General features: G+C 34.3%; 1 protein-coding gene across 3 annotated transcripts in view; it reads left to right on the forward strand.

Annotated features, from left to right (window-relative positions):
* Positions 1-16,436, forward strand: part of Rab11 (RAS oncogene family member Rab11) — a 42,637-nt gene that overhangs the window by 22,052 nt on the left and 4,149 nt on the right. For 2 of the 3 annotated variants that reach the window (XM_068393868.1, XM_068393870.1), the window contains exons 3-5: positions 6,781-6,985; positions 11,777-11,920; positions 14,703-14,884. In XM_068393868.1, coding sequence (XP_068249969.1) covers positions 6,781-6,985; positions 11,777-11,920; positions 14,703-14,842 — 489 coding nt within the window. In that variant the 3' untranslated portion in view covers positions 14,843-14,884. The remainder of the gene's footprint in view (positions 1-6,780; positions 6,986-11,776; positions 11,921-14,702; positions 14,885-16,436) is intronic. The other variant, XM_068393869.1, reaches the window with a different exon arrangement.

Raw genomic sequence — 16,436 nt, forward strand, 5'->3', positions numbered from 1 at the left:
TGAAAGTTTGGTGAACTAGTCTCTCTTGGGGAGTGTATAGAGCATGGCCAAACCATCTTCATCTACCCCTCTCCATGATCTCATTCACATAGGGCACTCGAGTAATCTCTCTTATAGTTTCACTACTAATCCTGCCCTGCCATTTAACTCCCAATAATCTGAGTGTTTTTTCTCAAGTCTACTAAATCTGTTTGATATTGTTTCATTGTCATACCACAACCCGTGTCCATACAGTAACACCGATCTCATTAAACTAATATTATTATTATTATTATTATTATTACTTACTTACTTAGCTGTAGTCTGATTTTTATATGATTTTTATTTACAATCTCAGGCTATTTGATTTCAAAATTTAATTAGCGTACTGTATCTATTATCTGATTTGCTTTTTTCAATCTTCTCATATACTTTAGTTTCTTTATTTCCTTATTTCCTTTCCTCAATGGGCTATTTTTCCCTGTTGGAGCCTTTGGGCATAACATCCTGCTCTTCCAACTAGGGTTGTACTTTAGCTAGTAATAATAATATTTATAATTTCTTTCATCTTGTCCAACATCCATAAACTTTACTTTTCTAATACAACTACAGGGTGTTCTTCCAGCTCTGTAAGAGTGAAGCCTGACTCAATGGGTTACTGAATCTCCTCCCATTTAATGATGATATAACTCTGTTTTGAATACCCTCACTGATTTTTTTACCATAATTTTATAAATTTTCCCTACTATCATTGCTTTTATTTTCTTGAAGTTTGGTCTTACTTGCTGTCTTGACAAAAGCAGATTCATTTTCATTTATTTAGATCATGCACTTGAGGAAAATAATGGGCACCCTACATAACCTATACTAAATTTTTTTTATTGAGATGTATCTGCACCGACTCGCAGCGGTGCCCTTTTAGCTCGTAAAAGTTTCCTGATCGCTGATTGGTTAGAATTATCTTGTTCAACCAATCAGCGATCAAGAAACTTTTCTGAGCAAAAAGGGGCACCCCTGTGAGTCGGTGCAAATCTGCCTCACTAAAAAGAATTGACTTTAGTCTAATAATAGTCCATCATTACACTCCTCTCATTTTTCTGAATCATTATGTTTTCAAGTTTATTAGTGTGCATGGAATTACATAGATTGGTCCTGAGGGCATTTTCTCACATTATTTTTCAAACCATTTTATTTCCTATATTTGAGACACACTATTAAATATCTAGCATACAATTCTAAAGTAATATATTAATCTTGAATGTATAGAGAACTCTTGAGATGAATAGTCCGTTGTTGGTAGGCAAACCAGACCATTTATTCTTACAGAAGTGGATGAGAGATAGACACAAGTGTGATTAAATAACTTCCTGATGGCCATCAAATGTAACTTCTTCAAAATAAGGTTTCACGAAGCAAGTGTTTTAAGAATTTAGGGAAGACTCTTTCGGGAATGTTTATTTAGATTGTGAATGAAATTAGAATAATCTTTGGCCAGCCAATTGCCAGCCCAGGTTTCTTGAATAAATCAGGTAGCCAGACATTAATTGGCCTATCTTTTGAAACTTCAGTGTATTTTATGTTTGTATAGCTTCCCTTTGTTCTCTAGTCTTGGGTAATGCCATAGCCTATGTACCATGGTCTTGCACTGTCTTGGGGTAGAGTTCTCTTGCTTGAGAGTACACTCGGGCACTCTATATCTATTTATTTTCCTCTTATTTTGTTAAAGTTTTTATAATTTATATATGAAATATTTATTTTAAAGTTGTTACTGTTCTCAAGATATTTTATTTTTATTCTATTTCCTGGTTTCCTTTCCTCACTGGGCTATTTTCCTGAGCCCCTTGGCTTATAGCATCCTGTATCTTGGCAAGTAATAATGATAATATTGTTGATTGCTTTTAAAACTCCTTTTATTATTATTATCATTACTAGCTAAGCTACAACCCTAGTTGGAAAGGCAGGATGATATAAGCCCAAGGGCTCCAACAGAGAAAAATAGCCCAGTGAGGAAAGGAAATAAAAGGCAAGAGAAAAATGAACAATTGAAATAAAATATTTTAACAGTAACAATACTAAAACAAATTTTTCGTGTATAAACTATAAAGAAAGACTCGTGTCAGCCTGTCAAACATAAAACATTCACTGCAAGTTTGAACTTTAGAAGTACCACCGATTCAACTTCATGATTTGGAAGATGATTCCACAACCCTTTGAGGATCAGTGACACATTTTGCCATCGTCTGTTCGTGTAACCATAAGTACTATATAGAAAATTTATTCAGTTTTCTAATGAAATCCATATTTATTCCTTTGTTCATTGCTGTATGAAACTTCAGCATAAGTAGACTGACACGTGACGTCCTTACTCTATCTTTGATAAAGTCGTCCTTACTCTATCTTTGATAAAGTCAGTCATTACTCTATCTTTGATAAAGTCGTCCTTACTCTATCTTTGATAAAGTCGTCCTTACTCTATCTTTGATAAAGTCAGTCATTACTCTATCTTTGATAAAGTCGTCCTTACTCTAGCTTTGATAAAGTCGTCCTTACTCTATCTTTGATAAAGTCAGTCATTACTCTATCTTTGATAAAGTCGTCCTTACTCTAGCTTTGATAAAGTCAGTCATTACTCTATCTTTGATAAAGTCGTCCTTACTCTAGCTTTGATAAAGTCGTCCTTACTCTATCTTTGATAAAGTCAGTCATTACTCTATCTTTGATAAAGTCGTCCTTACTCTATCTTTGATAAAGTCGTCCTTACTCTATCTTTGATAAAGTCGTCCTTACTCTATCTTTGATAAAGTCGTCCTTACTCTATCTTTGATAAAGTCGTCCTTACTCTAGCTTTGATAAAGTCGTCCTTACTCTAGCTTTGATAAAGTCGTCCTTACTCTAGCTTTGATAAAGTCGTCCTTACTCTAGCTTTGATAAAGTCGTCCTTACTCTAGCTTTGATAAAGTCGTCCTTACTCTATCTTTGATAAAGTCGTCCTTACTCTATCTTTGATAAAGTCAGTCATTACTGTATCTTTGATAAAGTCGTCCTTACTCTAGCTTTGATAAAGTCGTCCTTACTCTATCTTTGATAAAGTCAGTCATTACTGTATCTTTGATAAAGTCGTCCTTACTCTAGCTTTGATAAAGTCGTCCTTACTCTATCTTTGATAAAGTCGTCCTTACTCTAGCTTTGATAAAGTCGTCCTTACTCTAGCTTTGATAAAGTCGTCCTTACTCTATCTTTGATAAAGTCGTCCTTACTCTATCTTTGATAAAGTCGTCCTTACTCTAGCTTTGATAAAGTCGTCCTTACTCTATCTTTGATAAAGTCGTCCTTACTCTATCTTTGATAAAGTCGTCCTTACTCTATCTTTGATAAAGTCGTCCTTACTCTATCTTTGATAAAGTCAGTCATTACTGTATCTTTGATAAAGTCGTCCTTACTCTAGCTTTGATAAAGTCGTCCTTACTCTAGCTTTGATAAAGTCGTCCTTACTCTAGCTTTGATAAAGTCGTCCTTACTCTATCTTTGATAAAGTCGTCCTTACTCTAGCTTTGATAAAGTCAGTCATTACTGTATCTTTGATAAAGTCGTCCTTACTCTATCTTTGATAAAGTCAGTCATTACTGTATCTTTGATAAAGTCGTCCTTACTCTATCTTTGATAAAGTCGTCCTTACTCTATCTTTGATAAAGTCGTCCTTACTCTATCTTTGATAAAGTCGTCCTTACTCTATCTTTGATAAAGTCAGTCATTACTGTATCTTTGATAAAGTCGTCCTTACTCTAGCTTTGATAAAGTCGTCCTTACTGTATCTTTGATAAAGTCAGTCATTACTGTATCTTTGATAAAGTCGTCCTTACTCTAGCTTTGATAAAGTCGTCATTACTCTATCTTTGATAAAGTCGTCCTTACTCTAGCTTTGATAAAGTCGTCATTACTCTATCTTTGATAAAGTCGTCCTTACTCTATCTTTGATAAAGTCGTCCTTACTCTATCTTTGATAAAGTCAGTCATTACTCTATCTTTGATAAAGTCGTCCTTACTCTAGCTTTGATAGTCGTCCTTACTCTATCTTTGATAAAGTCAGTCATTACTGTATCTTTGATAAAGTCGTCCTTACTCTAGCTTTGATAAAGTCGTCATTACTCTATCTTTGATAAAGTCGTCCTTACTCTATCTGTGATAAAGTCGTCATTACTCTATCTTTGATAAAGTCGTCATTACTCTATCTGTGATAAAGTCGTCCTTACTCTATCTGTGATAAAAGTCGTCCTTACTCTATCTTTGATAAAGTCGTCCTTACTCTATCTGTGATAAAAGTCGTCCTTACTCTATATTTGATAAAGTCGTCCTTACTCTATCTGTGATAAAAGTCGTCCTTACTCTATCTTTGATAAAGTCGTCCTTACTCTATCTGTGATAAAAGTCGTCCTTACTCTATCTTTGATAAAGTCGTCCTTACTCTATCTGTGATAAAGTCGTCCTTACTCTATCTGTGATAAAGTCGTCCTTACTCTATCTGTGATAAAGTCGTCCTTACTCTATCTTTGATAAAGTCGTCCTTACTCTATCTTTGATAAAGTCGTCCTTACTCTATCTGTGATAAAGTCGTCCTTACTCTATCTTTGATAAAGTCGTCCTTACTCTTATCTTTGATAAAGTCGTCATTACTCTATCTTTGATAAAGTCGTCATTAATGTATCTTTGATAAAGTCGTCATTAATGTATCTTTGATAAAGTCGTCCTTAATCTATCTTTGATAAAGTCGTCCTTACTGTATCTTTGATAGTCGTCCTTACTCTCTCTTTGATAAAGTCGTCATTACTCTATCTTTGATAAAGTCGTCCTTACTCTATCTTTGATAAAGTCGTCATTACTGTATCTTTGATAAAGTCGTCATTACTGTATCTTTGATAAAGTCGTCCTTACTCTATCTTTGATAAAGTCGTCCTTACTGTATCTTTGATAAAGTCGTCCTTACTGTATCTTTGATAAAGTCGTCCTTACTGTATCTTTGATAAAGTCGTCCTTACTGTATCTTTGATAAAGTCGTCCTTACTGTATCTTTGATAAAGTCGTCCTTACTCTAGCTTTGATAAAGTCGTCCTTACTCTAGCTTTGATAAAGTCGTCCTTACTCTAGCTTTGATAAAGTCGTCCTTACTCTAGCTTTGATAAAGTCGTCCTTACTCTAGCTTTGATAAAGTCGTCCTTACTCTATCTTTGATAAAGTCGTCATTACTCTATCTTTGATAAAGTCGTCCTTACTCTATCTTTGATAAAGTCGTCCTTAGGCTACTCTATCTTTGATAAAGTCGTCATTACTCTATCTTTGATAACCTCAGAGCCAGATAGCAATTATGTCACGGCTGGGATTACAAGAGGGTGTATTATTCTTTTATTCCATTTTCTCTTGCCTATATTTAGGGCATTTCATTTTCCTTTAATGTTTAGAAGTAAATGTTAGTGTATATTCAATATAAACATTTCTATACAGCTTGTACTGTACAGTATTTCATAGTGACAGACATGACACTTAAGTTCTCTGCATTCCCTTCCATCCTGAACTCGTGTCTCTCTAGCTCATATCATTGCGAGGTCTTCTTATATCTCCTTTCCCACAATTTCTTGGGTCTTCATACATGTTTTTGTTTTGCCACTTGCATATCTACTGTATTCCTAACTGACTGTTCCTCATTCCATTTTGTCACGTCCAAATTACCTATATCTTAGACATTTGACATTTTCTCCATCATTGTTATTTGGCATTTTCTCCCGCTTCTGGTCACCATATTTCCCCACCTATTCTGATTTTATTATATGACCTTTTTGCAATACTATAAAGTCTACACACACAAAAATTACTCTCATTTTCATAGTACCAATGTTTCTTTTGCAAAGACAACTACTGTACAGGATGTGCGTAGGGGTTTTAGTTTCTCTCTTAATGGGATATTTTTCATTTACCAATAGTTTGACATGTCTAACTCACCCATCCTAATGTCACACTCTTACTGCTTACATGCATCCTAATTACTTAATCTGATCTAGCCAAACTTTTTATTCATGGATGGTTTGCTGACACTTTGCTGTTAGTCCTTCAGAATTAGTCTTCGAAGCTGAATCTTGTTTGGAAATTTGATTTTAAAGGAAGAACATAATGTATAGACAATTTAGGATAAAAGGAAAAGGAAAAAATGACTAACTATCACTGGTACTAGAAAATTTTAACTTATGTAAGTGCTGTACTGTAACACCTTTAGATTTCTCACATTATCAGAAAGTTATATGATTCTGGTCTAGATTTCTATCTTGTTTTGATGGTTGCTTCTCATGTAACAAATAAGAATGGGTCCCATAAACGTATTAATTTACGTCTAACTAACCAGCAAATGCAAAGCAATTGTATGTATTTGCTCAGGGTCAAACTACTCTTGAATATGAACAGTAGTAGTCAATTGGAAGCAAAATATAAATTATTGGCTTTTATATTAGGTGGTAATCATCATTTGATGAAGTTACAAGATTCTTTCTTATTTATTTATTCCCTTATTCATAATTCTATGACTGCTTTTTTTATAAAAACATTTTTTTTAAATATATTCTTTAGACTATTGACTGTTAGGTTTATTGTCAGATAAAGTAATGAAATACTGGTTTGAAATTTACGGATAGTTGATGTAAAATTCATTGTTTTATTAAGAGTGCACATTTTCTCTTCCGTTCCACAGCTGTTATCGATAAAGTATGGAGTCCCTCGTTTGTTAAAATCAGCGCATTTAGTAACGCATCTTCATTTCAGGTGGATGGTAAAACCATAAAAGCCCAAATCTGGGACACAGCAGGACAGGAACGATATCGAGCCATCACTTCGGCCTACTACAGGGGAGCTGTTGGTGCACTGCTAGTGTATGATATAGCTAAGTTGCTAACATACACAAATGTAGAGCGGTGGCTTAAAGAGCTTAGGGACCATGCCGATCAAAATATTGTCATCATGCTTGTAGGTGAGTGGTTACCTTTAACATATGTCTTCATATTTCTAGTCTCGCTTTGCCAAAAACTCGTTGTGAGGACCCTTAACATTTTGTTTATCATCTATTGCATATTAGCTGATCCATTTGAAGTCACACAGACAAGTTAGCCCACTGAAACACATTACCATACCTAAAGACTATTTAGCTCACTGAAATACTACTGTAATTAAAGACAATTTAGCCTACTGAAACATTACTATTGTTACGTATACACTTCAGTAACCGGAGAAGTTGTTAGAAACCTATGGCCTGATGTCATGAGAGAGGGAAGAAATGTCTTATTATGCATTGAGATGGTTTGGTTACCAAAACACAATCAGGTTGTCCCAGTGTGCTTGCAGACAGGCAGGGCCATGAGGGAGAATGATGACCCAGTGTCACATGGGCTATGCCTGTTTTTGTGTTGGCTATTCATCTGATGACAGGCATAGAAATGACTAAATATGGAAGCCAGGAGGGGGCACACCTCTGCTTCCCTCGAAGCCATGTCCCTTCTCCTTTTTCTCCATAGGTTTCTCCTTCAGGTGGTCATTTTCATCCTTCAACCCTGTTCATGGCCTTCTTTAGAGGTATGGGCTCATATAGGGGTTGGATGAGGCTAAGTGGAAGAAACTTCTCCATTAAGTTTTGAATCCAAGGCTCCTCTAGTCCTTTTAATTGAGTTTTCCCCCAAGGAATTTTTCCTTCTCTTGCAAGATGTGTAGATAAGAGTCGCAATGACTTTCGGTATTGGCTTTTATATGTCTGTAACTGCTCTAGCATTTTTTAATTTGTTCTGGAGTGATGTTAAGTTTCCATTGGAGGTAATCTCAAAGGTTTGTCATGTTGTGGCAGTCAAATGCTCTGTTTTCCATCACTTTGTGCTTTGCCTTACCACCACCTTTATTTTGCAAAAATGATCTTCATTGTGTTGGTCCAGCAATCTTCTGCTGTTGCTACTTCATTTATATTTGTGAAAGCTTCAGTAGTGCAGAATCTCTTCACAAACTGAGGATTAATATGCTGGAAAGTTTGTATACCCTTAGTAAGTGCAGGTAATCTAACGGACTTGTGTGTGTGTATGTGTGATTCTGGTTGAACGATCTTCATTTTCCCTTTCAGAAAGAAATGTTGAGTGTCTTCTTTTTTGTTTGTGCCTGGTGCTGCTATGTTTTCTTCATCCTGAGTTGAACCAGCCTAATCTACAGTGATGTTACACTTCTTTCTTCTATGTCACTACTTTTGTAGCAACGTGGTTCTCTCCTGGTTGATGAAATAAAAATATAAGTAACTATTGAGAGTGAGTGGAGATTTAACTCTCAAGGCCAAGTTCTTAGTTATTGTCATCAGCAGCAATGATTAGGAAGGAGTTTTAATGTGTGTAATTACGTTATTCATCACGTTGTATGCTTTAGTGGTTAAAAGTTTGTTGTTCACATAGCAGTCACCAGGTGGGGGTCTTGTTATCTATCAAGCACAGTTACATAACTCAGTTCATATAAGAATGACTTTTAGGTTCAAGGGGGCAATGTTATGCCTCTATTAATTCGATGAAATCCATAGCCTTCTGATTGATGCGTATGACTTGTCTTCCGCAACATCAGCTCCTCTATCGCTGAAAATTTTGTGACAAATTGTCAATCGTCGAGGAAGAGCGATGTATGCCCCTCCTGGCTTCCTTATCGAGTTATTTCTATGCCAATCATTGGATGAATAGCTGACACAAAAACAGAGGGGGCCTACAGGAGACTTGGACATCAGGCCCCTGCCCCCCAACGTCTGCGAGTTTTAGTAAATTGCTTCCATTGATAAAAGTAACCAAAATATCCTTCTGCAAGAGAAGACTTCTTCATGCTGTAGTGACCTCAAATTATCATAGTTTTCTAACCCCTTATTCGTCTACTGCTGTGCACGCGTGATGCTATAATTAAAATTTGGCCTACTGAAATCTTATTGCAATTTTTAAGACAATTTAGCCCACTGCAACATTTACACCTAAAGCCTAACCTATTGAAAGATGCTGTAAACCAAGGCAACATTACTACAGTACTGAATAACTAAAGGCAATTTATCCTACTGAAACATTACCACAGTATATCTAGAGACAATTTACCCCACTGACATATTATAATTAAGGATTATTTAGCTCACTGAACCAGATATACAAAGACTATTTAGTAAGAGGCCTTCAGTTAGGTATAATCAACTTTGAGGGGACCGTCCTCTATGGTGTTTGAGAGAACAACTTTAAAAAATCGAAAATAGTTTTATTGTCCCTATGTATGCAGAAACATATCGTACATGCTCTCCAGAAGTTTCAGCCAATTATTTTTACAAATAATGAAGAAAAAGCGGTCTTTAAATGATGACGTCAGCTTTTGTGCGTCGTCTGCATGACCGAGTTTGACAGAATCATCTTCACGTGTTTATTTTTGCATTTATGTAGCGATTTTTTTCACTTATATTTTGAAATCTCATATGTCTGGCAGAGATGGAAGGCATTGGTAGAGGTTATGTGAATGAAAATACTATTTACAGGAAAAACAGCCAGTGTCACCAAAGACGTATAGAAGTTACGGTGCATATGTTTGTTTACTTGCAGTTCGTTTGTACAGTGTTTTCACAACGTCCTTATAAACTTTATAGCAAGGACAATGTTACCTAAGGTCAAAGAAAGAACAAAAAGTAAACAGACCAACAAAAAAGAACCAAAAAGAGAGAAACATGAAAGAGTACAAAACGGGAACGTTCTAACTAAATCTCTGGCAACAACGAGAGGCCGCTGGCAACTTAGGTACCCTTACAACAAGTGTAGTAGTAAACGTAGGGTTTAAATTCCTTGTTTATGGAGCCTTCATGTAGGAATAAACAATAAAAGTACAAAGTAAGGTTATCATAAGAATGTTATCTTTTTTTTTTTTTTTTTTTTTGAAAAAAAAAAAGTAAGTTTACAGTATTGCAAATCTTTGGGAGCTCATAACTCAAAAACATACTTACTCAGGTACATTTTTCTCACTTATTTATAGTTAGATTTTAGAGAGAAAGACATCATTGAAAAGAGGAATAAAAATCCCAAAGTTTTGTGCAACAGAATTTTTATTTTCCCTTTTCTCTTTGTTTTCATGATTATTTTACGTCAAGACAAAGAAAATTAAGAAAAAGGAAAATGGAAAATCTGTCACACAGAATTATTTGATTTATAAAGAAATTTTGATGGTATGATTTTCAATACAATTGGTGTCATATTAGTGGAGAAAAATGTACCTAAATTTTTTTTTTGAAAATCACCACTTTTCTTAACAAATCAACATTTTTTTTTTTTATCAAATTACTTGAAATTCTTATAGGATGAAGGTATTATATATGTCTAAAACAAATATAGAAATTGTGTATTTTGAATCATTAGAAAAAAAAATGCACGACATACCGGACGGTCCCCTTAAGCTTGATAGAATTTTCATAATTCCTTCTTAACAGTATTCCTGTCAGTTTGAATGGTAGGCAGCATTGACTGTACTTTGTAGTGACCCCTTTTTGTCCAATTTACCTCCAGCTTTCATCCATTTGTATGTTTCTCTCTTCTTTTGTCTCTATCTCATTCTCTAGGCTACTCCAGTGAGTGTCAAAATCACCGAGTTATTGTGGTCGCTTAATTTATGAAGAAAATAATCATTAGATTTCCACCTCTTGAAAAATGAACCATTAGATTGGGTTGAGGTCTTTTCCTACCCCAAGCTTGTTTTTGGTTGGTTGGAAAATGTTATGGTGAATTTATTCAATGTAGCCACTATGAAGGCTAGCCTGATGGACTTTATTCTTAAATGACCTGGGCTGACCGAGATGATGAAAGTTGAATCACATCAGTTCAAGTGAAAGAGACCAAAGAATTGAAAGTAAATGTAAGATACAGAAAGCATTGCAGCTGAGTAAGGCAAATTTTATACACCATGCTTTGTTGTTGTTAGTAGTATGTTGGCCAGGGCACCAGCCACCCGTTGAGATACTACCGCTAGAATGTTATGGGGTCCTTTGACTGGCCAGATAGTACTACATTGGTTCCTTCTCTCTGGTTACAGTTCATTTTCCATTTGCCTACACACACACCGAATAGTCTGGCCTATTCTTTACATATTCTCGTCTGTCCTCATACACCTGACAACACTGAGATTGCCAAGCAATTCTTCACGCACGAGGTTATGGTAACCAGCTCTTCTAGGAGAACACTCCAAAATCAAACTATTGTTCTCTAGTCTTGGGTAGTGTCATAACCTCTGTGCCATGGTCTTCCTCTGTCTTGGGTTAGAGTTCTCCTGCTTGAGGGTACACTCGGGCACACTATCATATTTCTCTTCCTCTTTTATTGCTAAAGTTTTTATTGTTTATATAGGAGATATTTATTTTAATGTTACTGTTCTTAAATATTTTATTTTTCCTTTTTTTTACCTTTCTTCACTGGGCTATTTTCCCTGTTGGAGCCCCTGGGCTTATAGCATCCTGCTTTTCCAACCAGGGTTGTAGCTTAGCAAGTGATAATATTAATGATAATAATTAGAGTAAGACAAAGAACTTTGCAATTTATTGGTGGATTTGAATGAGATTTATATGAACTTTTTAGTCTCCTGTGGTATTAGTGAGTCTTGGAAGTAATAGCTACATCAGTTATGATGGTGGCTGATGATTTTTTCTAAAGCAATTTACAGTGATTATGTTGGTACATGTATCACCTTTGATATGAATACCCATTTTATGCACCTTAACTATTTAAAATCTTGCCTGTCCAAGGTAACAAATCTGACTTGCGACACCTGCGGTCGGTACCAACGGAAGAAGCTAAGGCCTTTGCAGAAAAGGAAGGGCTTTCGTTTATCGAGACGTCTGCATTAGATTCCACCAATGTTGAAACTGCCTTCCACAACATTCTCACAGGTATTGTATATTTGTAATTGTTGTTTTTTTCATTCTTTCATATCAAGATTAAGTTTTATCATCATTTTTTTTTATTAATTTCATATTTTCTTGCATAGTAACATACTGGGTGTTGTTTTGTGTGGTTACTGTTGGGTGTCTCTTTTGCCGCGGATGTGTAGGTCAGTGATGTAAGTGGTCAGTCCTGTCTTAGATTTGGAGTCTAGATATAGTAGTCGTTTGTTTTGATGTTTAATTTGTAATTATTTGGTTGCTGGATTCTAATAGTGTCTTTTATCATTAACCTTGGTTTTAGTTTTATTATATATGTATTTTATAAAGCATGGCATTTTGCGAGTGGCCTTTATTGAAGTGCCGTTTCTTTCAGTAGTCATCGATTTAAGATTATTTTTACGCGAATGTAAAGTTTTCTCCTCATTGAATATTAAATTTTTTTTGTAATGTACAGTACTATATTTTTTTGTGTAACAATTTTTATTTCAATGTAAAATTTTCTCCATCGATTATTCAGTATTTTTTTTTTTTTTTTTTTCAATATACAGTATTTGTACTGTATAATGTTCATTTTTTGTATAGCAATTTTTATTTCATTATCTTGCTTTTTGCATAAGACATTTTTAATGGGTTTTGCATGTGAAATATTTGAGATTTTAACGTTATTGTTGTACTCGTGTATGGATTCATTAAATTTTTTTTTTCCTTTTTTATATTTCTAAATGCTTTCGATCGCATGTTTATTTATATATTTCTTTTTTAGCAAATTGTACGTTTCGATTGGTTTTAGTTCTTGTTTGTCTTATGATTAGAGTTTGGATTTAAAGACTTGAATTTATCAAGTTTTAATCATTAAGATACTACAGAAGGTTTTTTTCAACTAGGTTACATGTGTGTTAATTTTGAATTACAGTACACTGTAATGGAAGAGCCTCTACTGAATTGTCCTAGCTAACTCGCAAGTGTTTCGTCTCAAGTTTCGTGTTAGTGGATAGATTTACTTTGATGGAAGTCCTAAATTACTTTTCAGATCTCATTCAGCTATGACTTATTTTACAATATATTTTATGTTTATCATTTTTTACGAAGTAATTTAGCCTATAATTTTTTAAAGGGCTATACTAGTTTTGTTATAATTTTTAAGTCTGGCATATATTTCTGTTTTTATCCAGAAAATATATTCTTTTTATCAGCCGAAACTGAAGGAAATTCATATTTTTGCTCCTCATATACTGTATTTTAATCTACTTTTATTTCAGCTAATTTGTACATGAAGTCATGTACATACTGTACATCATTACATCAGATGAAAGATACACAAATTGTCATTTACCCACAAATATTTTATCCACACAATGAGCCTGTTCATTTAATGCTGTTTGATGGACTTCTCAGTTAGTGAATGAATGGACAAAGTTGCTGTTTTGATTTTGTCTCATACAACGTACAGTATAGCATTACCGGGAATATTTATTGTAATAGTATCTAAGCTGAAAAATTAATAGATTTGTACCAGTTTTTCTTTGCGAATTGTGGTTGTTTTCTATTTGGGTGAAAGTAGTTTTGGTTGTGTTGGATGGGGGGCTAGCTCATCGAAGGAGGTACCCTTGTGGTGGAGGAGGCATTGTGTCTAATTTGAACTTTGGTGAGCAGGTATTTTAGAAGCTGTTAGCGGTAACAGTCAACAGTATGTATTGAGTACGGACACTTGTCTCTATTTTATAATTCGTTTGATTGCAGTTTTGACATCTATATGTTTGAATTTGTTGTGCTGATCTTTCGTGAGATATGAATGCAGCTAAATTTTGGATTCATTTAGTCCGAATTGATAATCACTAACCTCCATAAGCAAAATAACTAATGACTAAATTCGAGAAAGCATCGTATACTTGTTTGGATTCTAACAAATTTCTTTTAGTAACAAATACTTGATCTTGTCTTTCATGTGTCTTAATACTTTTTATAATACTAATAGGCAACAGTCATTCAGCTTAACCTCTTTTCATTAACCATTTCGGTGCTTTTTAAAACCTAAGTCTGATTGACACACAATAAATCATTAGAATAGGTCTTCATGCGTCTTAGTATAAACTTAATAACTACTGTAATTTACCTGAAGATGCTTAAATTTGCTGGCAGGTATAAAGCTTATTGCAATAGACATCATTGGCTAATTAGAATTTATAGGAATATTTAGAGCCTTGTTATATTTTCTATTTGTAGACAAGGTCTTTGAATGAGGGTTCATATTGTTAGTTCTTTACAAATATTTGTTAAACAGGGATAAAGGGATAAAAAAACTTATGCCTCTTAAGAATGCTTTGCATTGCCATTTATATTTTAAATTCAGTTTGATAGAAGACTGTAGATTTTGTATTACTTTTGGATTTGTAACTTTTTGCATGTGAAAAAAATCTTGTATTTTAGACGTTGTAATCCAAGATTTTTTTTTGTTTGTGAAGCATAATTTATTTTAGCTGTTGTATAATTTTACAAAGATTAGGTTTTAAATATTTTCAAAAGCATGTTAGGTGATTTTTTAAAGATTTTTTTCATCTAGTTTTAGATTTTTTAACCAAGAAGTAATTCTTTTTATTCGTAATTGCTTTTTTTATAAATTTTTATTTTGATTCTTAAGATTATTAATATGCCTTATTATACTGGTGTGAACGTTTTGCAGCCATGAATGCTATTATAGACTAAAAAGAAACAAAGAAAAATTAACAGGTTAGCGTTAACTTAGTTTGGCAGTTAACTAACACCTTTCTGTTCTTTGCATGTTGGCTAGAAATTTACAGGATTGTCTCCCAGAAGCAAATTCGTGATCCCCACGACCACGATGACAGTCCAACAGCCGATGTAAAGGCTATTCACGTGGAACCAACTGTCAATGCTGAGAGCGTACGGAAGCAATGTTGCCAACAGTAGGGCGAGTTACCCCCTGACATCTGGAAAATTTATGGGCACAGGGTTAGAGACCGTACTAAGATACCTAAAGAAATTTGCACTTATTCTACCCTATTTGTTTAGCACCTTATTTCACATTTCATACCTGCTTGGTTGTGCATTCTGTAATTAAACATGAGATACTTGAAGGCTATATAAAACGAGAGGAGAATGTGCTAAACCTTGACTTCAAACTTAGCATTTCCTGATTTTTTTATTTTTTTTTAAAGCTGCTTTTGGGTGCTTTGGAAGGTTCTCGTTTTGAATCTGCAGGAGGTTTTAGTTTTATCACAGGCTGTCCAGAGGTTTCATTTCTTGCCATGTAAAGTAAATTGTACGCCACTGCTTTTGATTAATGAGCGCCAAGGCTCGGCATGATGACTGGAATTCGATGGAAGGGGAAAAAGATCTGTCGGGGCAAACGTGCGCATGACGTGTTCACCTTACGTTTCAAAAGTCAAATATTTATTTATATGTTTTAAACAAACCAGCATGATAAGTTATAAGGAAAGGAATTGTAGAGATTTCTTCAGTATTTTTGTGGGGTCATGCTTTGCTTGTAGGTGAGACAAAGTTTTTTTTAATTTGTTTTCTATTCTTGGTAAAGGTAATTAAGGGCCACACCCTGAACATTGGCTGCAAGTAAATCTTGACTAAATTATCAACTTTATTTCTAAATTCCAAAATGTAATAATGTTAATCATCTAGCCAGTCATTTTTATTGTTGAAGATTTAATTGTGAACAGTAATATACTTATGGTATTTTGGAATTGGAATGATTCAGTGTAACTAAATAGGTGTTAAAATCTAGTGTTCTTTTTCTCTCAAAAGGAAGATTTTGTCATTCTAACATGAATTCTTGATTATTTGTTGTAGAGAGTGAGATTTATCTAAAATCAAATTTATCTTAAATTACAAAATACCAAGAATGAAGTTTTTAGCAAAGAATGATTTATTTTTTTCTTGCATCTTAACAATGAATGTAATTTCTAAGCATGGTAATTGTAGATGGAGGTTTCTCGTTTGCATGGCTTTTATGTCGTAATGAGTGACTTCGGATACGAATGCTTGATTCGGCAGCAATTCAAGGTTTGCCGCTGTTGCATGTTTGCAAGACGTAATCTGGTTCTGTTGATTTGCTTTATTGTAGTGCAAACTACTTGTGTCATTTATTTGTTTTCCTCTACAGGACCCTTATGAATTACACTAAGATTAGGTTTGAAATCCTTTACTTAATTGGTGAAATTGGATGCTTATGTAAGCTGTGAGCGATCTTGAGATGATAACACACTAGTGGATGACTGTTTTTGAATAGTGAAATAAGTATAGTTTATAAAGTTAAAGCATAATTTATTGTATAGACTATTACAATGAAAAGTATTCCTTACTTTAAGTACAAGTATGGGTCTGAATTAAAAAGTAGCGCCCGAATGAGTGAGCTAGTGGATTTTGTAGACCAGACAAGCTGCCCAAATTGTTTTTCATTTTCTATTTTCTTTCGGCATCCCAGTTTTGTCTGGTAATTTAGCCTTTCTGTTATTTTACTTAGCATTAATAGAATATAAGGAGAAATAAG

Source organism: Palaemon carinicauda, chromosome 19 (genome assembly GCF_036898095.1).
Source record: "Palaemon carinicauda isolate YSFRI2023 chromosome 19, ASM3689809v2, whole genome shotgun sequence".
In the NCBI taxonomy this organism is placed as follows: domain Eukaryota; kingdom Metazoa; phylum Arthropoda; class Malacostraca; order Decapoda; family Palaemonidae; genus Palaemon; species Palaemon carinicauda.